Source organism: Oenanthe melanoleuca, chromosome 3 (assembly GCF_029582105.1).
Source record: "Oenanthe melanoleuca isolate GR-GAL-2019-014 chromosome 3, OMel1.0, whole genome shotgun sequence".
Classification (NCBI taxonomy): Eukaryota; Metazoa; Chordata; class Aves; order Passeriformes; family Muscicapidae; genus Oenanthe; species Oenanthe melanoleuca.
The window spans coordinates 42,132,748-42,153,095 of NC_079336.1; the positions used below are offsets into that span (position 1 = coordinate 42,132,748).

The window sequence follows — 20,348 nt, forward strand, 5'->3', positions numbered from 1 at the left end:
ACAAGTCAAAACACAGATTGCTTAGCTACACTTTTCTCCAGTTGAACTGCTAGATATGCTGGAATACTGCATTTTTGCTTTTAAGCTTTTGTTCAGACCATTGGCATTAAAGCCTTACTTCATTCTAGAAGTGCCAAGACTCTGAAAAAAATCACCAACTGGGTTTTGGTTATTTAAATTCAGCTTAAGGAATAGTCTTGTAATAGCACAGCCAAGTTGAGGCTCAGATGAGACAAGATCTCCTCCACAACGTATCTGCACCGTTTTACAAATCTGTGCCCTTGTAGATACTCAAAACTTAACTGAGCAAACCCACACTGGCTCTGCTTTGAGGGAGAGGCTGGACCAGATATCCCCCAGAGGTCCCTTCCAACTTCAGGGCTGTATCATTCTGTGAATAGAGTTCAAAGGGCCATGTTTCTCAGTCTGTTTAAAAAGGCAAAGAGAGGATTTCTCATCCATACCACAGAAGTGCAGGATTTGCCTTTCAGACCAACTGCTCTGGATTGCTGTTGGACAGAAGAGCTGGTCTGAGGGCAGCAGGAGGTCAAAGAGAAAAGATAGGAACTGCTGGAGTTTGGAGACTAAAGAACTAAAGGAGTCAAAAACTAAGCAGGTGTTCAAATACAAAGTCAACTAATTCCAAATCTTCTCTGCTGGGACATTTGTGCTTCATGAACCAAAGGAAAGAAGATTCCTTTCACACAGTGCTACCTGTTGGGAGCAACATATCAGGCAGGGTGGGGAGGGCTGGGAAGAATCACGGAATATACAGTGAATATTTTTGCTGTAATAGACTTTATATGCAATGGGACAAAGAGAGCACTGAAATTCCTCATTTTTTTTTTCCATTGTCCAACATAGGATTAATTATTTCACTGGTAAAATATCAAAAGCAACTTCAGATTTTTTTTTTTATGTTTTAGAAGGATTAAACCAGATAATTTGTTATCTACTGAAATCTTTGAATGTCATTCACTGTCTCTGATCCTGAAGTGAGCTAAAACATTCTACATTTTTGAAGTGCACAGTACTTGCTGAAACAAAAAGAAACCCCAAAACCTAAAATCTAAATTGATCTGTGGTTGAGTGACAGAATAAAGCTCAAAATGTCTACAGTGTTCTGCACTGGCTTCCCTAAAATTGTTTTCCCTTTTGTGGGAACAGCATGCGTAATAAGCACTGGTGTTTTAGACTGCTGAAATGTTGACCTTAAAAAAGTATCAACATATTTCATAGGTGGTAGATCAATTCTGTCAATTTTTTCCTTTGTTTTTTAAAGAAGTACTTTGGAATGTTTCAGCATCCATTCTTGTGGCTGGACATAGGGTTGAGCTCTTCCTTCTCAGAAAAACCCCAATCACTTATTTGCATCACTTCATAACATCATAGGATTTAAATTGATTTTTTAATAAGCTTTTGTTGGCTATATGCAGCATGATACGCCAGCTGATACTCGGGCACTATTTATCAAATATTTTCTGAGAAATTTTTCTGTACAAAAGGTAAAGAAATGCATTTTCAAAGGACCCAAACACCCTGCAGAAGCCTCCATTAGTAGAGCAGAATTTATTTTCTTTATTCATCTGACAACCAGAAAAATTTTCTTATTACTTTAAACTGAAACCCATACTATATACAGGATGACATCAAATGTAGGGAGGGTCATCCCCAACAGGAGAGGAAAGACGGTCTGCTTACAGAGAACACTGCTGTTACACAGCTCTCATAATACTCTGCCAAAAATTACCAGCCATCCTGAGACACTGAATGATTGTACGGATTATTTATTATTTTAGAAGGGACACCAAAGCCTTTCTATGTCTTTCACAATGAACTTAACAAGACCCACTAGCTTTTAAATCTAAACAATGGCAGTTGAGGAGATTCTTTATCCAAAAGCATAATTTTCTTAAATCCCACTAATGCAAACAGTGATTGTTAATTGTCATCTTAGCACACACAAGCAATCAACTTTGTATTTATGCTAAAACATATGACGATTATTTGCTTTAATGAAATAAAAGTTATGCTGGATTCTCACCCCAAAGAATGGGAAAATACCCACTGATTACAAACGAAGATGCAACTGATTATTGGTACTGGATGTACACCTTGATAATTCAGATATTAATTAAAAAATTAAATTAAACCATTCATCTGAATGGTTTTGGATGCTTTTGTAATACTACTAACACATCTAAAAAGCCCCATCTTCATTGAATCACTGACCATGCTGTGTTCTTTATTGAGTGTAACAAAAGGAACTAATGGCAGTGGTTGTTCCAAAACAAACAAGACAAATCTTCATGCAAAACCAACACAGGTCACAAACATCTACAAACAGCAAGGCTCTGTTTTTAACTCTATGCAGCATTTCAGAAGCAAGAGGGTGAGCAGCCTGTGGCCTCCAGTCCTGAGACACAGCTCAGGATGACTCCCTAGCTCCTTAACAAAGCCATGGGAAGACTGTCCCTTACACCAGGGGGCTGCAGACCTGCAGCCAGCACTCTCAGGATGGCTGCACTCGCCGTGGCAGTCAGCAGTGGGGTGGGCAGGGCAGCCTGCACCTCTGGCTGGCACCATGCTATTGTTATTTATTAGCAGAATGACAGTAGGCTACCACTGAGAAACCTCCTTGTAACCAAACGTGACCTTTCCCATTTTTCTTCTCTCTTCCCTACCATATGGGAAGTCAGGACTTCAGTGCCATGCAGTGTATGAACAGCTGGATCTACCCCATCCTGACTCATGCCTTCCAGCACTGTACAAACTCAGCTCCTGGTGCTGGTGTAGTGCACAATATTTCATATACAAACCAAGAAAGTATGTCACAGCATACTATGCCAGACTGTGCCATACTTTCCATGCCAGTTTGGATGAAAGGCCTCTATAACAGACAGCAGAGCAAATGGATAGGGTCACAAAAAAAAGTTTTGCTACATCCCCTCTCATTTGACTTAATTTATCTTTTCAGAATATTGCATTGAGAAAAGTAACAAATCATTGCATAGCACAGTCATTGGCTGCAAAATACAAGATTTATTTCTTTCTTTAGTATTATATTAAAATTTTTCAAGATCCTTGGCCAGAAAACAAGAATTATTCCTAGCTTACTCATTTCTGCTACTAGCTTCTACTAGCCCCATAAAGGCCTCAACTTTAGCAGAGAGTTTTTAATCAATATTATCAAATGGTAACTATTAAATTGAGAATCTCAATTTGTTGTTTGAGAACTGCACAGCTTATCTTGCATGCAAGGTGTATGTAACACGGATAAAAGCTTCTTGATTTTAAGAAGTCTGAGATTTTTGCCACCTACAAATGAAGGGGACAGGAAAGTTGCTGTTTCTTTCAATGACATACATGAAATTTGCCCCTCACATGCATTGGTACTTTCCCTTATCTGAGAAACACCACTAAAAGTGCTGAAATAATTTTTTAATCTCTGGAAGAGACTTTCAAACACCACAGTGATGGATCGATAATTTTTCTGGATGTGGTGTGATAATATATGAAAAAACAGAGTGAAACACTCACATACTAATGTGAGAAAATATATTCAGAACACAGACCTTAATGCTTTTGTGATATCAAAATCCTCCTAATAAAAAGATTGAGCAAAGCTGTGATGAAAAAATCCCTAAAAAATTTTGCAGAACATAGTGACCTTATTGACATGACAGTCTGAGACCTAACCAAATTAATAGAAAGCATTTCAATTCTATGTTTGTGTCAGAGACCTCATGAAACTTGCTAGTACGATGCAGGTATTTTTTTGTCAGTGAAAAAAATCAGGGGTACCATTTTATTACAACATGCATCAAAAAAACTATTCAAAATTCTTAAGCAGTCTCAAAATTGAAATAAGACTTGCCTTTAAAGGAGGCATGTTAAATGTGTGGATCTCACTTTCTCAAATTTACCTTCATTATTTTAACTGAAAGTGCAGCAAGCTAGGTAAAGCTTTCTTAAGCAGGCTAACTACTTTTCTATATGTATATTTATGAGTTTAACTAAAGGAATAATATTTTTATCTCAATGGAGTAGCACACTGAAGTTCATAATAAAAACTAAGAGAAGAAAAATAATCAAAATTTTCAGAAGTTGTACAGCTAGTTTTAGTGATCTTTGCTTTTACAAAATTAAAGAGGAGATATTTTGAAGGCTCGAAGAGAAACAAGCTCCCAGATTTGATTAGGAATGTTAAAGTACCTTTATCAACTGAATATAAAGATGAGAGAGGACTGTGATGCTGAGAAGAAAAGACTGAGCAATGTGCAAAGCAGACTCTGGTGATGCAAGAGAAAAGACGACACAGCAAAAAGCAAAAAAAACCAAATCCAACAAATTAATTTGTACAGCAAAACATGCCCTTTAATTGGCTGTGTATGTGCTGGTCAAGTTATTCTGCTGGGGACAGCTACAGGTTCCTGAATTAATTTAGCATAGATATAACTAATGACCACTTTTACTTTAAACCAACAAACATAGAAAAGAGGGACATGATAGCCTAGGTTTTTGAACTTGACTTCTAAAAAAGAAAAAAAAAGCTGTTGATCAAACTCAGAAAAATCATGTAGAATTTTTCACTGTAATTCACTCATAATATCTGTGCTTGTGCAAGAGATAATTACCCAAAGCCAGCAAAAACCATGTGCCTTCTGGCAAAAGTCAGTTGCTCAAAATACAAAACTTGAAAGGTTTTCTCTCCTTCTTTACCTTTTATTCAAGTGTCCCAGTTGCCTAAGCATAATGTAAGTTTTCAAATCTAATGTGAAGGATTCAAGATCTGAAATAATTTCAGTCAAAATACAGAACAGTCTAACAAATGTTTGATTTAGTAATGCAAATTTAGATGTTTTTGTTTCCACTTTGCCTTTTTTTTCAAAGTATGGAAATGACACTGTGTGGATCAGAATTATAACACTTAAAAGGAGAAAACTCATTCTGGACTTGCAAAAGTAAGTAATCTAGCTTAAATATTCACAGGAGTATCCCCGAGACACATCTGAAGAATAAATTTGGTGCTCTCAGTGGTGATTTAGAAGGAAGAAAACTGATACAACTGTGACTGGCATAGAGAACAACCTAATAGCACAATGATTTTAAATAGCAAAGTAAGTTGAGATCCTTCAGATGTTCTAAGAGGAAGCAAGGGCAGAGAGGTTTTTTAATAATCTAAATTGCAATTTTTCTTAATACAGAATAATTACAATAATCTGACTTGTACTTGTGTGTTAGCCTTCTGTATGAGCAGCAATCAGTCAGAGCTTTAATACTCCTCAGGCCCCCCTTCAAGCAGCAATTCTCAATCAGGCATATGGGTCTGTAATTTATTATTTCCCAGTGATGCTGGAGATAACTGCCTGGATTTCATGATCTACTTAAGACTCAGAACAAGTCAGGCTCAAGCTCAGTGAGCTGGGGACACAGTGTCATCTCTCTCCACCACAAGTGTGCTGTGCTCCAATATTTAAGCGGAGGAACCTTGTCAGCCATCCCCTGCATCCCTTTAAGAGTTTTAAGGTGTCCCAGCTACTTCCAGTAAAGCTACTTAGTTCAGGTCTGCTTTTATTATTGAGAAGTAGCAAGAGAGAATTTATTATAGAGAAGTGCTGTAAAGCTGGAAGTTGTAAAGGGGGCTGGAAGAAACCAAATTATTGTATGTATTTATTTTTAATAGAAGGCATGGAACTAAGGAGAGATTAAACAAAAATTAGCAGTGTACTCTGCCAATAGAGAGAGACCAATGATAGGATCTAACCTGCAAATGACTCCAGAAAAAAAAAAGACAGCAAAAGCCATCAGATGCCTGGTTTGAAAATTGAGTTTGGGAAAATAAATGGGAGAAATTACAATAAAAATTATCATTCAATAACTACATTATTAAATTACTATTATTAGATACATTATTAAAATACTATTGTTAAATAGCTACATTGTATAGTTACAGTACAGGTGTCTATTAGTGGCCTTTTAAAATCAAGAAATTGCATGAGCCGTTCTCCCTCCCTTCATATAGCCACACACACAACTTACAACCTAGCTTTAATAAGGAAATCTCTCAACTTTCAAAAATATTGTTGAAAATTAAAAAAAAGAAAAAAAAGAGAGATAAATGTAATTTACCAACCTTTTTGTAGTCCACAATGTTTCCTTTTCCTTGTGCCTTAAAAAGAAAGAGACTTTGTATCAGACACTACATACTACAAACTAAAGTTGCAAGAATAAAGAATGCAATTTAATGAGCTACTACTTTAAACATAACTTACTTTCTTTAGGAATCTGATACAGAAAACCCTAAAATACAACCAAATGTGTTACCAGCTTATACAACATGGTTCTGTTTCAGATGAGAGCTGCAGATACTCAGTGTAATTTTTAGGCTTTTTTATTATGACTTGTAGTTAAACATTTGGTGAATTCAAAATGTTTTGGTCTTAAGAAATCTTGCTGTTTGCATTAATTAATCTCTCCCATGAGATTCTAAAATAAACTATACTTCCTATCAGCAATAACAGGACTTACTTTTAGCAGCATACTCTATCAATAGAGAGAGATCACTGATAGGATCTAACCTGCAAATGACACCAGGCTTGAAAAATGAATTAATTTTTGTAAAGGAGGAAAAACAAAATAGATAATAAGAACTGATGAGAGACTAAACAAACTGAACATGAAGGAGAACAGTAGACAACAGAAATGATTCCTCTCAAGGAGAAAGAGGACTGATCCACAAAACCCCTCTGCTTCTCTCTTTAGTCTTCTCAAGAGCCAGCTTTTCTGGAATGCGTGTTAAGAAGACAGCATTTGGGAGTAGCAAAACCACTGCCAATTACTGCTTCCTTATTTGAACATTTCCATCTTATGTGCTTTGTCAACTTTTATTCACCTGATTGGACCTTACAGCTTCTTCAAGATATAACTAGAAGTTATATTGTATATCAGAACACCAGAAGCACGTTCCTTAACAAGAGATTACCTATATGCAGATTTACACTGCAGCAGAGAAACGGACAGTGTACTTGAGGAAAATGCTTTTCAGCCGCAGCAATACCAGGAAAAGTGTGCTCAGTGTGCCTCCTCCTGTGCTTATTCTCATTATCAACAGCAAGAATATTTTCTCATGATCTGGTCCTGTCAAGCACTCAAGTCAATGGCTGTTGTGCTCCTCCAGGCACCAACCTCATCCAATCTGTCTCCTAAGCCTTCTTTACAACAACTGCACCATTGCTTTTTTGTTTTCCTTTTTTTATCCTCACAGTAGTACTTTGGCTCTGTTTTTCTGACCCTCATCTCAGACACACAGATTTTTTTTTACCTTTTACATGCTTGCTCAACTGGTTTAGCTTCTGACTCAGGCCCACTAAGGGCCTGAGTGCACTGCATGTGCTTTACCTATTAAAACCACACAAATGACATTGCATGAGAGGCTGGCTTATGAGTGTACTCTTATGAGCACTGCCAGCATGAGGAAGTCTCTGTTTTGAGTGCTTGGCCTACACTGAATGTCACATAGTGAATGTGACTGTGGATGGTATCTCAAAGAGCTTGTAGTTAATCAAAGATAACTTTCCTCTCAAAAACCAACACTAGTCAAGAAAAGCTCCCAGACTAGGTGTTCCATATTGTAGCTGGTAGCAGTGGTAGCATAGTAAATACCATGTATAAAGTATGCATATAATAAATAAACATATGAATTACAGTAGTACTAGTAGATAGCAAATACTTTTGCATAGTACATGTCACTTGGCACCCCCACCCTTTTCACACAGAACTGCTTCATTGTTTCTGTAATGCCCATTTTTGGTATGAAAATTTAGTAAGCAGACAGACGGCACTCCTGGAGTCCTGCAACCTCCTCTAGACTCTGCAGATGGGAAATTGTTTCAAAGCTTTTATACACTGTGCTGTGGAAATGCCATTATTCTCCAACTGCAATAATCCAAATCTATTTACATTCAACTCACATATGAGCCTTGTGTTGTGACTGTTGAGTTCCAAAAAATCTTCATCATGCTCTATGGTTGCTCCTAATTTCAAAGTGACAATAGAAAAATTTCTACCAGTTCCTAACTTCAAAGTGACAATAGATTTTCTTCATTTTAAGATTCCCCTGCTCTATATCACTGTAGGACTGTAGATTCTGCATCCACCTCCCAAAATTTCACAGCTGAAGAGACCATGCCTCTTGCTTGCAGTATGTGAAGGTAGGTTAGAACGCAGAACTAGGCAGAGGTTTAGACTCCACATCCTGTAGCTGATTCCTGATTTCAAACCAGCAGAGAAAGCAGCCATCAGCAAACACATCTTGAATGAATATGCTTGTACCGAGCCAGCTTCTTATTGAAGGCAGCAGCCTTTCTAACAAACTGTATAACAACAAGCACCAATTTCCAAGTGGCAGTTATCACTGTTGTTTAGACAGACAAAACACATCCAACTGATGGAGAAACTCAACAGAATGCTTAATTTTGGCCATTTTGGTGCTTCTCCCTCCCCCTTTCCCTTCGTGCTGTCAGCTAGACAGCTAGATCTCAAAAACTATTTTGTGGTGGTTAGAAAGCCAAGCCCCACAGATCTTTCCCCTTCTATTGATAATTGATAATTACTACACCCAGTGTCATGCTGGCAGAAGGAAATGTGTGCCTACCTTTCAACCACTGTGATGGCTGAAGTTCTCTGCTTTAAGCTGCTAGTGAAAGTAGCTTAACTAAGATGTGGGACTGCACAAGCAGTGCAGAGGAATACACATACTCCACGCAAATGAATCTGCCTGGTACACTGATATACAAAAGTCTGACAGAGCTTGACTGTCAGGTCCCTAGATCTCCCCTTGTTTAAAGTGTGCATGAGAGAGGTATTAAGCACTGAAGAGCATAGGGAAACCTCTTGTTAATTTCTAAGTTCTTTGCAATTTGAAAGCATTGATAGGAAGAAATAAACAAATGGCAAAACCAGGAAATTCTGAACAGTGCTTTATTTTACCTCTCTAATCTGTTTAAGCCATGCCTCCCTTCCACAGAATTCCTGATGAAGGATTGCAGGAGCAGAATTCAAACTGAAGGCCATGGTGTCACTAGAACTTTCTTTAACAAAGGGCTGCAGGTCCGAATGTAACTGAAAAAGAAGAACACACACAAACTGAGTTCTCAGGAACAGTCTATACATATCTACCCACTCCTCAAATTGAGGTCCACATCCTGATTCTCCACCTACTCACCACTTCCTACTTTGACACTTGTAGTCTGGTTGCACTTTTACAAGTTTGGGGGAGGGATAGAAAGATGCTGAAAGCCTTGCAGTGGTGGAAAGATGTGGTAAAGAGAAGTAAGTAGAAGTCTGCAAAGATACAGATAAAGGACAGCTTGCAGAGCTAGGCAAGCCATGGGACACAGCCAGGTAGGAGACTGTGGAGTGACAAGAAACAAAAAAAAAAAAAAATAAAGGAGAGAATGATCGAGTCTTTGGTGGGAAGAAGATTAGGTTTTAATCAGTGCAGAGTTCTACATTCCATTTTTGAGTACCTGAAGAAGTAGATACAGTATGACCTTCCTTCTGACAAAGCAAATACATAGCTAGGAGCTTTCTATGAAAATTATGCAATTCTTAATACAGCTATGTGTCAATGGTGAATATATTAATATTAAAGCATACACAAAATACTAAGGATATAACTGCACTTGAAGTAATTTACTGGTAGAATTGTACCTAGTAATAGCCTATAGTGGCATTTCTGTGGCAGTAAAACTGTGCTTTATAAAACCACTTCCTTCTCCTGTAGGAACTAGAAACTGCATAAATCAACTCAGCTGAAGCAGATGGGAGGTCTGTCTGCCTGTCTCAAGCTATATCTAACCTCACAAGTGATGCAATACAGCAGAAGCAGATCTGTGTTTTCCTCTGGATTAATTCTAGCTGCAGACTCAACGTGTTCTAGTGAAGGTCAGAGACCTTGTCTAGGAAATCCTACTGCTGTAGAGGTGACCAGATACGGTGACTTCACTCCTTATCTTCTAGCTGCCCTCTATGGAAGTTCCCTCCACAGCAGGTTGTTCAGAGGGGATATGGCTCAGCTCATGCTGCTGCAGACAATTGAGCCTCACAGTACAAATCTCTGTATGACAGCAGCCAAGACCCAACACATTATGTATAGACTGGGGAATGAGAGGCTGGAAAGCAGCACCTTGGAAAGGGACCTAGGGACCTGGTCGATGGCAAATGGAACATGAGCCAGCAGTGACCTGGCAGCCAGGAGAGCCAGGGGCAGTTTTGGGTGCCACAATGTAAGAAAGGCATTAAAATATTAGGGTGTCCAAATGGGGCTACAAAGATGCTGAAGGGTCTTGAGGGGAAGCCATACGAGGAGGAATAGCTGAGGTCACTTGGTCTGTTTAGCCTGGAGGAGACTGAGGGGAGACATCACTGCAGTCTTCAACATCCTTGTGAAGGGAAGAGGAGCAGCAGGCACTGATCTCTTCTCTGTGGTGCCCAGTGACAGGACCCAAGCCTAAAGTCATGCCAGGGGAGGTTTAAGTTGGACATTAGATAAAGGCTGTTCACCCAGAGAGTGGCTTGGCACTGGAACAGGCTCCCCAGGAAAGCTATCGCGGCACCAAGCCTGAGAGATTTCAGAAGTGTTTGGGCAATGCCCTTGGGCACATGATATGATTGTTGGGGATGGTCCTGCTCAGGGCTGGGAGTTGGACTTGATGATCCTTGTGGATCCCTTCCAATTCAACATATTCTATGACATGTTTCCTTCTGCAACTCCTGTTAATGGGACAGTGGGTTTAGGAATAACGTAGAAGCAGAGAAGGTAAAGTTTTAAGCTGCTGCAGAAAGATGTGCTAGAAGGAAGTTAACAGAGCCTTTAATGTAATGAGCTCCACTGCTCATTACATGTGTGATTTTGGTAGCTCACATGCACTGTTCATCCCAACAGTTTCTGCAAACATCTCACTCCATACAGCAGTCAAATGTCTCAACACTCACCTACTGGCTAAAGTCTACAGCATAAGCCATGCAGTATTCGACAGAGCTCATGGGCAACACATCTTACAAGCCTTCCCTTCTATATTTAAGCTCCCAGAACAAAAGGAAAAGGTGTACCTTATGACTCATTGACATATGCTTCCCATACTGGAATGCCATGTCCTGGATCTCAGCACTGTGTTTTGCTAGCTCCATTGCAGCCTGGCAGCTCTTTGCCAGCAAGGCACTGTGTGACAGGAAAACCTGCTCCTTCCACCTAGATATGCCAATATCATCTGTGAGGCAGTTCTCCTGAAAATGAAACAAAGGCTAACATGAAAACACCAAAACTGCATGTGTAAGCTCACCAAAGTTAATAGTGTGGCATGGGTGACTAATGTGTGATCAGTAACAAAACAAACAAAACTCTGGGTGGCAAATAAATTCTTTTAGGGATGAATAGAGGAAAGTATCAGAATAAATATATTGACAGCTTCAAACAAAAACTTTTTCCATTTTCTTATCAAGAAGTACAATGCAAAATATGTGGAGCTGTCAACAGATTCAATACAAATCTTTTTTTCATTACTGTATCATCACACTGAACATTAACAGCCAACTATAGCCCTCATGAGGGACTGGGGAGGGAAAAAACCCTCAACCAAAATTCCAAAACAACAAAACAAACCCAAAAAGCAAACCCCTTGGAATTCACTTGTACTTTAGCCCCTTCTCAGTTACCAAGAACCAATAATCCCAAACAAACTTGAAAAGTCCCTACATTTTCTCCTTTGTAGTCAAGAAAAAAACTAATTATTATGGGTGTTGAAAATTCTTATACAATGCACTGAAAAAACGAAGGGCTGTGAGAGAGGACTGGACCTCTTCTGCTTCCATACTAAGGGTGAGGAGAGACTGAAAGTATTAAAAAACAAATAAGGTTGCAATTTAGAAGTGTCAGGGATTAATCAACTTTCTCAGGGGCTGATAGAGGCCTCTCAGTTATGCCTCTACTGAACTTTACCACCTTGAGTGTAGGGTCAGAAGAGATTCTCAAAATCTTTTGTATCCAAAGTATTTATTTAGATTACTTTCCACAGTATTTTAATTAACATAAAACAAATACTTTGTCCCAAAATCCAAATTCGGCTGCCATTCCTTTGACTCAGAAGGTGTTAATATGCTACTAATTCATTGATGTTTTCAAAGCTAGACATTACTTTAACCTGTATCACATACTGTCATCCCCTCTAAGGAGGGGGAGAAAAAAAATCCCAAAACCAGAAAAGATCGCAGCTGTTTGGCTTAGAAAATATAAAATCAGTAATGAGAAACTACAGAAAAAAATTTAAAGCACAAAACATTAAAAATTTTGTAATTACTCAGTTCAGCAAAATACACTAAGCCAAAAGATATTCTTTAAAAGAGTAATATAAAAACCTCTCTTATACAACAAACCCTTTCCCTCAAAGTGATGTCAATTAAATTACTTAGAAATGAGCAAGAAGTAATTCTGTGTGACCCTATAGTTTTCTAGCAAGGTATTATCTGTCATGAAATCAGTAACAAATGAAATAGAATCCATCCGTTCAGCTCTAATTTTCCTCCCTTATGGATATCACCCAGAAGTGCTGTGTTACAAGGGAGAGGATAATTTGAGACTAATGGAAAAAGTAGGAGAATTCTGCAATGCCAAGTAACACAGAGCTGTATCAAAATGCCTTTGCTTTCAGACATACTATTAAGTTATACAAGGAAAGTGAAGAACAGAGAAACCACATGTTTGCTATTATGCATATGACAACTTACAAAGTCAAGCCTAAACTTTCCTCTGTTTCTGTATTTTTGTTTTAATATCTTAACTCAGCCCAGAGCATGTGCAAATTCCCATGACTGGCAAAATGACAAAATGAGCATTTAATTCAAGTAGTTTCCCATATATCAAGTCTCTTTTTTTTCAATTTTGATATAGGTCAATTTATTTTAAATTTAAAATCAGGAGCTGTTGGAAGAGGAAATACAATCTTTTCCTTAACAACCAATCTGCTCAGTGAAAAACAGTATTTACTAAAATTCACTGAAAATTGGCAGAGATTTTTATAATCGTTTGTTTTACATCCAAATAAGAAAAAATACTCTAGAAAGGTATCCTGAAAGAATTTTAAAGTTAATGAAATCTTTCAGAAGACCCATAATTTGAAAATGATTGCTTTCTTGAGCCTTAAACACCAAGAGAAACACAGACATTATCTAAGATCAACTGAAGGAATTGAAGAAGCTTAAACAGTCATTGCACTCAATGTATACAAGAAAATTATTCTACGATTTGTTACAAAATAATATTCCTAAACAAGTTGAAATTTCATTTACAGGATTGAAAATGATGGCAGAAAAAGTTACTGTCCACTACATGAACATTATGTAAAAGCTTCAAGCACCTAAAATGAGCATCTAACTTCAAAAAACCCACAAGAATTGAACATGTATTCAAAGACTGAAATCTTAAAAACATAAGTATTGTAAATCTCTGGCTACAGAAACAAGCCAGTTGTAAAAAGGCATTATGTCCATATGGATGTGCTTTAGCATATGAACTTGTATGCCAAAATATAGCTGATTTTAATCACAGAACTTCTTATGACCACATAAGCCTAAAGCTTCTGATGCTTAAGACAGAAGCAGAAACATACTTTCTTCAACATAATTTTCCAAAAATACCATTTTTTCCCAAGCTTAACTCTCACCACATTCTTACAAGGGTGTGTAGGACAACATCTAAACACTATTTTAAAAGCATCAAGGGAAAAGCCAAACCAGTTCTAGATTGCAAAGGCTGTAAAATCTGATATCTCAACAGCTCTTACTACTTCTAGAGGAATTTTCACTGCTTTGTAAGCTTTGTTTTGTTTTGTCAGCAGTGGACATTAGCTGGCCCAGAAGACTCCTAAGACTTTCTTACAAAAACCTCTCTAAAGTCAAATGAATTCTAGTTGTAGTTGACAGTGCTCAGACATTTGATTAACTAATGCCTGTGGACTGACCTCATTCACAAATTCTGTCACCAAGAAATGGGTGTGGATCACAAGCACCCCGATGCTGTCGGGGTGGCAGGAGGTGGTGGATGAAGAGAGCTGAACCCCTCACCATCACTGGAAGAAAACAGCCAACTCCAGAGACAGTTTGTGTAATGTCAGCATGAGAGCACAGGGAAAATATCCAAGTCCAGCTCTGTCGATCATCATTTCCAATGGGAAATGAAGAACAGCTGAGGGTGCTCCCATTTTACTATTGGCAAAGTCAGTTACTGCTTTGTTAGAAATTGTCTAGTTGAGGTGGGTTTTTTAAAAATTAAACTACTTCCATAATTTAAACTGTGTTTAAAGTAGTCACCTCAGGAGACAACTTTTAGAAAATGAAAATGTGGGACAAAATATGCAATCATAACCATCAGGAAGGGCAGCTCTTAGTGACAGTACCAAGAATCCCCAGTACAAAAGCAACACTTACAATAGTACAGTTTGACTTATATCACCAAAGAAGAGTCTTATATAAGGCTCAGCTGAAAATGTATTAAGGAAATATGAATGAAAAACACGTCTTAAAAGTGCACAAACCCATTTGCAAAACCAAGAAGGAACAGAAGTCATAGACTTTAAACTTCAGCTATAGCTCGAAACAGAGCCCTTCATTTATTTCCGTACCATGGCAGCTCTTTCTTAACCATCTGCTGTTGCACAAAATGATCCAAATGTCTGAATCATTTATATCAAACATTAGTTCAGTTCTCAATGGGCAAATAATCTACAGAAACACACAGAAATAATTTTAAATTGCATATTCAAAGTTTTAAATTAGATAGTTCAAGAACTTCTATTTTACATAAATAAAATCCAGTGCAACTATTAATCACTCTACCATCAGCAAGACACTGTAAAACATTTCACACATGGTTCACATAAGCTTTCAGCTGATGTATTCATGCTTGCTGAACATGACAGGACATGTTTTATTGGTCTATTAATACCTGTCTTCACTGCTTTTGGAGCAACAAGGGTGTCTGCAAATGGGTCAATAAAGCAAGCTACTGACTACTTTTATCAAGACATTGTAAAAAAACAACACCGGTTTTAAAAGAAAAGTTTGTAAACTTATCATAAAGATAAATATCTCTTCACATCTGTTACTTTTAAATCCCTCTGGAAAAACTTAGTATTTAAAAGAACAAAAGCAGTAAATAAATAACATTGGCCTTCTTTCTAGCTATGCTCTTTTTTCCCCCCAACACATTTTTCTACTCTTTCAACAGATGCTCTTTACTCAAATTCCATATTTTATGCTTTTTTTTTGTCTTGCAACAAAAACATTTGTTTAAAAAAACCCAAAACTTTAGCTCTGCTGCCCTGCTAAAAGGTGGTTTACGTGACTCAAAATATATTTTATTTACCTCCTATAGTAAAATTATAAACAAGTCCCTTACTTATAAAACAGTCTCATAGCAGTTGATGGACATGTACAGTATTCCAAAACATTACTCCTCAAAGTAAAGCCAGGGACCAAATATCAAAGAGGTATTGGCACAGCTCACCACATATAGCCCATCCTTTCCCAGAAAATAAATTAATTTTCATTAAAAAACCCTACAGTCGTCTAAAATAAATACCTGTTAATTCACTGTTTTATACAATGAGTAGTTGCTACTAATGCTTTTATTTTTAAAATTTGTTTTACATATTATTTATGCACAACTTTAACAAAATTGCATCAAAAATTCCAAACAGCTCTTCTGGCCATCAGCGAAACATCTTGGGAATAGTCCTGTCTTACATTATACAATTGTATTTTGACACTACAATGAGCTTTGCTAATGCACATTTATCATCAGCTAGATATGCAGAAGACAAGAAAAAACCGCCAAAACCCAATTAAATTATTTCTCCTCAAAGTCCCTTGTGCTTTGATTACAAGAGCATTCTGGAAGGTTATGTACGAGAGCCAACACACTGAAGTCCCTCTCTTGATTCTGCTGTTTGACCTTGAGCTTCCTTGTATCTCTTACCTCTGTTCAGTGAATTAACAGGAATATTAAAGTAACTTCCCTTGCATTTGTTAAATGATCTGGAATATTAAAACAGAGGGGCTTTATGAATATGGCACTCTTCTCTGAGTTAGTAAACATTTTAGAAGCCTTCAGCCTCCTAAAAGTTGGAAACAGAGACTCAGAGCAATGAGTTTTTTTCTGATAAAAAATAGATAACCATGATCACAACTGAAGGCTACACTAGACAATTTTTCTGCAATCACTAAGGCAAAGTTTTTATTTCCAAATTAGACCTAAATTTAGGGAAGGCAAACGGGAACTGAGAATGTCCTCCACTTGCAGAATTTTGGGTGAGAGGGGATTTAGCAAAGAAATCTGCAATCATTTATCATATCATCCCTTTCAGCTCCAGGTAATAGTCCAATATATAAGCTTAACATTGCTAATATAGTATCTTAAACCACAGCAGCTGTTTGTTACTTTGATCATGAATGACAAGCCTTAACCTTCAGGCTGTGTCAAAGCCTACACTTCATAGTTTGGACTGTCACTTCAAATAATGATGAAAAGTTAAATATTAGTTTTTTCTTTCCTGCTTTCACACAGATCTAATGACTTACCTATGCAGAAAAGATGAAGAATGATCAAACAGAATGTACTAAAATAGGACAGCTGTAGGATTGCACACGGCAGTGCAGAGGAAAAAAAGTGGTAATGGAGCTCTCAAATAATTATATCCATTATATATATTCAGGAGTAAATCAGGTCAGTCTTGTTAGGTCAAATGATTCTTTGCACTTTCCTACTGGGTTATCCAAATGAAGAAGACAGAAACTTTATTTTGTAAACATGAACTTAAAGTCTCAGAGAAGAAAGGTTAACTTTGCAGATATATTTTTGTATTTTTGCTTACCTGAAAGGTAGACATTCAGTAAAGTTCAAAACAACTTGGTGCTAAGTTAGTTTATTTTATGGGACTAAAGAGCTTTAAAACAACTGCATTAACATTTAACATGTTTAACATATGAAGTACAGTTTTCTTGCCTCAGGGTAAAAAAAATCAAGGTGAGAAGATATCCTTCTGCTTTTCCAAATTTAAGACATTCCCAACAATGAAAATGCCATTACTAGCATCCCCATGCCCTATTCCTAAAAAGAAAAATAAGTTTGACATTTGAGATTTAGTTGTGGAGCAGATTAAAGCATTTGTCTTACCTCTGGGAAATGTAGTTCACAATTTTGTTTCAACCAAATTGCAATTAGGGAAGGAGAAAAGATGCACAAAGGACACAAATAAGACAGACAGACCAACAACTGAACTAGTCTATTTGCCAGTCTTTGCTGAAGAAGTGTTCAGGACATGAATGGGACACTGCATTGCCAGAACAGTGCAAGGAGAGCAGCAGGGATATGTCTCAGCACAACATGGAACTAGATAGAAAAAGATAAAGCAGATGCCACACCTTGTTGTAGGTCTCATGAGAAGCCACACACTACCCATTATAAAGGCTGAACTTCAGACACTGTCACGTAAGTGTCTCTATTACAGCACCAGACTAATTGTGTTTTGAGTTAACTGGGTTCCCCTTAGGAAGGGTACAGTGTACTTTCAACTCTCCTTAGACAGAAATAGTCACTGAAACAAAATAAGTCTTTGCTATTTGTAACTGGGCCAGGGCAGGGTAAAATGTCATGCAGCTGCACTTAGTTTATCTCACACTTCCCCTTGCAATCCACACATGTGGAGGGCTTCAGTAAGGCAACAGAAAATCGAAAAAGAATGACTAAGAAAGAAAAGATTAAAATCTACTGCAGTGGCAGGAACCCAAATGAGTCCACAAGATTTCTCATTTACAGAGGGGCCATGGTTTCAATAAAATGCAGTTTCATGGCTGAGTTGAACTTGTAGAGCTTTACTTCTACACATGAAAAAGTAGAAAATGGATGACTGTTTTTTAAATATACCTTCAATCTACTTGTATTTAAAAACCTGCTGGAATATGGAAAACAACATTTCAACTATTCTTGGCAAAAATATCAAAGATGTCATCAATTTTAACATATAACCCTGAGCACAGTCCTTGAGAGCAACACAGAAGGTTGAGGTCAGTTTATACACAGGTTAAACACAGCATGTGCATAAGCACTGCCAAGTTCCCAGTGCTGCCCTCCTGCCATGCTTCCACCCAGGACCCACTTCTGAGAGGTGCCAGAGGACACTCCAGGCATGCCATCCTTTCTGTGCATCCCAAGGAGCCCAGGCAGCTCCTGAGTGTGCCATTACTGCTGTCCTGCTGGAGGCTCTTACTCAGCTCAGCAGTGTGAACATTCCCTTCCTAATTGGTTTCAGTCAAAATGACAGGGATACACCTCCGTGAGGTTAGTTTTTGTGACATGACTTTGCTGCTGCAGAGCAGGAGAGACAGAGTGTCCAAAGGAGCAGCACCCTCCAGAATACAGTGCTGTTATCCAGTGGCACTCTCCACTTGCCCACTGCGGTTTGCTTGCTGCAGAGGCATCAGGGCAGGCATCTACTGTAGCAGCAGCCCATGAGAACAGCATTTTACCATGCTATCAATTTTGTTACATATGACAACACAGCAATAGTAAACCAGAGCTGCAATTTCAGCACACAACACTTGGTGAACCGTAAGATTCAGGTCTCCAAGGCATGTGAGACAATGCCACTAGAAGTGAATCTATCTATCTCAGTGGATTTCAAGATCGATACTCACATATACATAGTGCTCACCAGTGACTGAAAGCTTGCTATGATAAAACCTGTAGAGGCCATGGCAATTTTAAATTACTGATTTTATTGCATGTGTTAAGATAGAGACATAGTAAATGAAAAAAACTGTTTTGCTCCAACATACAAGCCTACTTCAAGAATGGCCTCTAGAAATTTCCTTAAATATTCGAGTAAAGAAAAACACCTACATCTAATTTGACCACTTTTCATCACTGTTCTTGCTAAACAATAACACAGAATATCTGCAATTGCCTTTGACGAAATACAAGATTATTTGTTATGAAATGCTGGCAGCTACTATCTTAGCCCATGCTGATTTCTGAAATATGTGCACAGAGACTTCTGATGGAGAAGAACACAGTGCTACACTCCTAGCACTCAGACAAAACACAGAAGAAAGGACATGTTACAAGTTCAGGAAGAAGCATTCTGTAAACCTCTTTGGGATTGGAAACAACAGGTTTGGCATGAAAACATTAATTATGTTGGCAACATTGTAATGAATATCTCCAACAGAACTTGACTAGGAACTCTGGAAGCATTTGGAAAGCCTATAGTAAGATGTGCCTAGAGTTCCTAGTAATAACACATGATAGTATTTTAATCAACACTTACAAAAACAAAATAAGTCCTCCTTGAGCATTTCTAGAAACTTTTATCAGAGCTTACAGGTGTAATAATGATGTTACTGCTGAAACCCACTAGGACCAACAATTCTTCTGCCCTCTCCCTCCCTTTAAACAGGTGAGAAAGTAATTGTACTTACAGTAGTCACACATTAATATCACCAAATGCCTTGGGTACATAGATCTAGTGAAATTCTTACCTCAGATGATTTTGAGTTTTCATAATATATCCCTTGAACTAAGTCACCAATAGCACTTGAAATGAGTTCCACAACCTGTAAAAGAAAAGGAGAAAAAGCCTTACATCTTTAATTATCACCAAATTGACTAACAAAGCTACTGCCAGATTTCCAGAGAGATAAACCATGAAGAAAGCTAACAGTGAAAGACTTCAGGATTTACTGAGATACATTCTGTGATATGTCTGCTAAAACCTCTACTACAGTAACTCTTCTATCAAAGTTTTAAGTTAATATAAATGAAAAACAAGATTTGTTTTTCTTACAGTGTGAACTATAGAGTGTATTCTCACAAGGACGTTCACAGAGCTAATAAATCCCAGTTCATGAATATGAGACAGTACCTCATCTGGGTTTTGTTTTGTTTTGTTTTTTTCCTGCCAAGTAAATACTTCACAATACCTCTCCTTGGGAGCTGTTAAAATTCTAATCTTTGTGGCTAATACAGAAAAGTCAGAATCCATAGAAAGGTAACCTTTCAAACGTGATCATTTGGTATTCGGGTGCCCTGGGAATGCACTGTGGATGTATTTAGTGCATGGCCTGAGGCTCAGCTGTACCACATATACTGTAAGTCTGCAACACGGGAATGTTTAAATCAGATTTATCAATCTGTATTATCTTCAGGGTTCAGGCTTTTTATTTTATTCAAGCGAAGCCTGAAAATCTGAACTTGATCCAGAATGTAAAACAAGTAGTCCATGGTCTCCCTGGAA

At 37.8% G+C, this 20,348-nt stretch overlaps 1 protein-coding gene across 1 annotated transcript in view; it reads right to left on the reverse strand.

Annotated features, from left to right (window-relative positions):
- Positions 1 to 20,348, reverse strand: part of PDSS2 (decaprenyl diphosphate synthase subunit 2) — a 110,697-nt gene that overhangs the window by 5,445 nt on the left and 84,904 nt on the right. Inside the window, exons 4-7 of the mRNA XM_056488000.1 lie at positions 19,594 to 19,668; positions 11,116 to 11,289; positions 8,992 to 9,123; positions 6,137 to 6,172 (exon numbers count right to left, since the gene is read on the reverse strand). Coding sequence (XP_056343975.1) covers positions 6,137 to 6,172; positions 8,992 to 9,123; positions 11,116 to 11,289; positions 19,594 to 19,668 — 417 coding nt within the window. The remainder of the gene's footprint in view (positions 1 to 6,136; positions 6,173 to 8,991; positions 9,124 to 11,115; positions 11,290 to 19,593; positions 19,669 to 20,348) is intronic.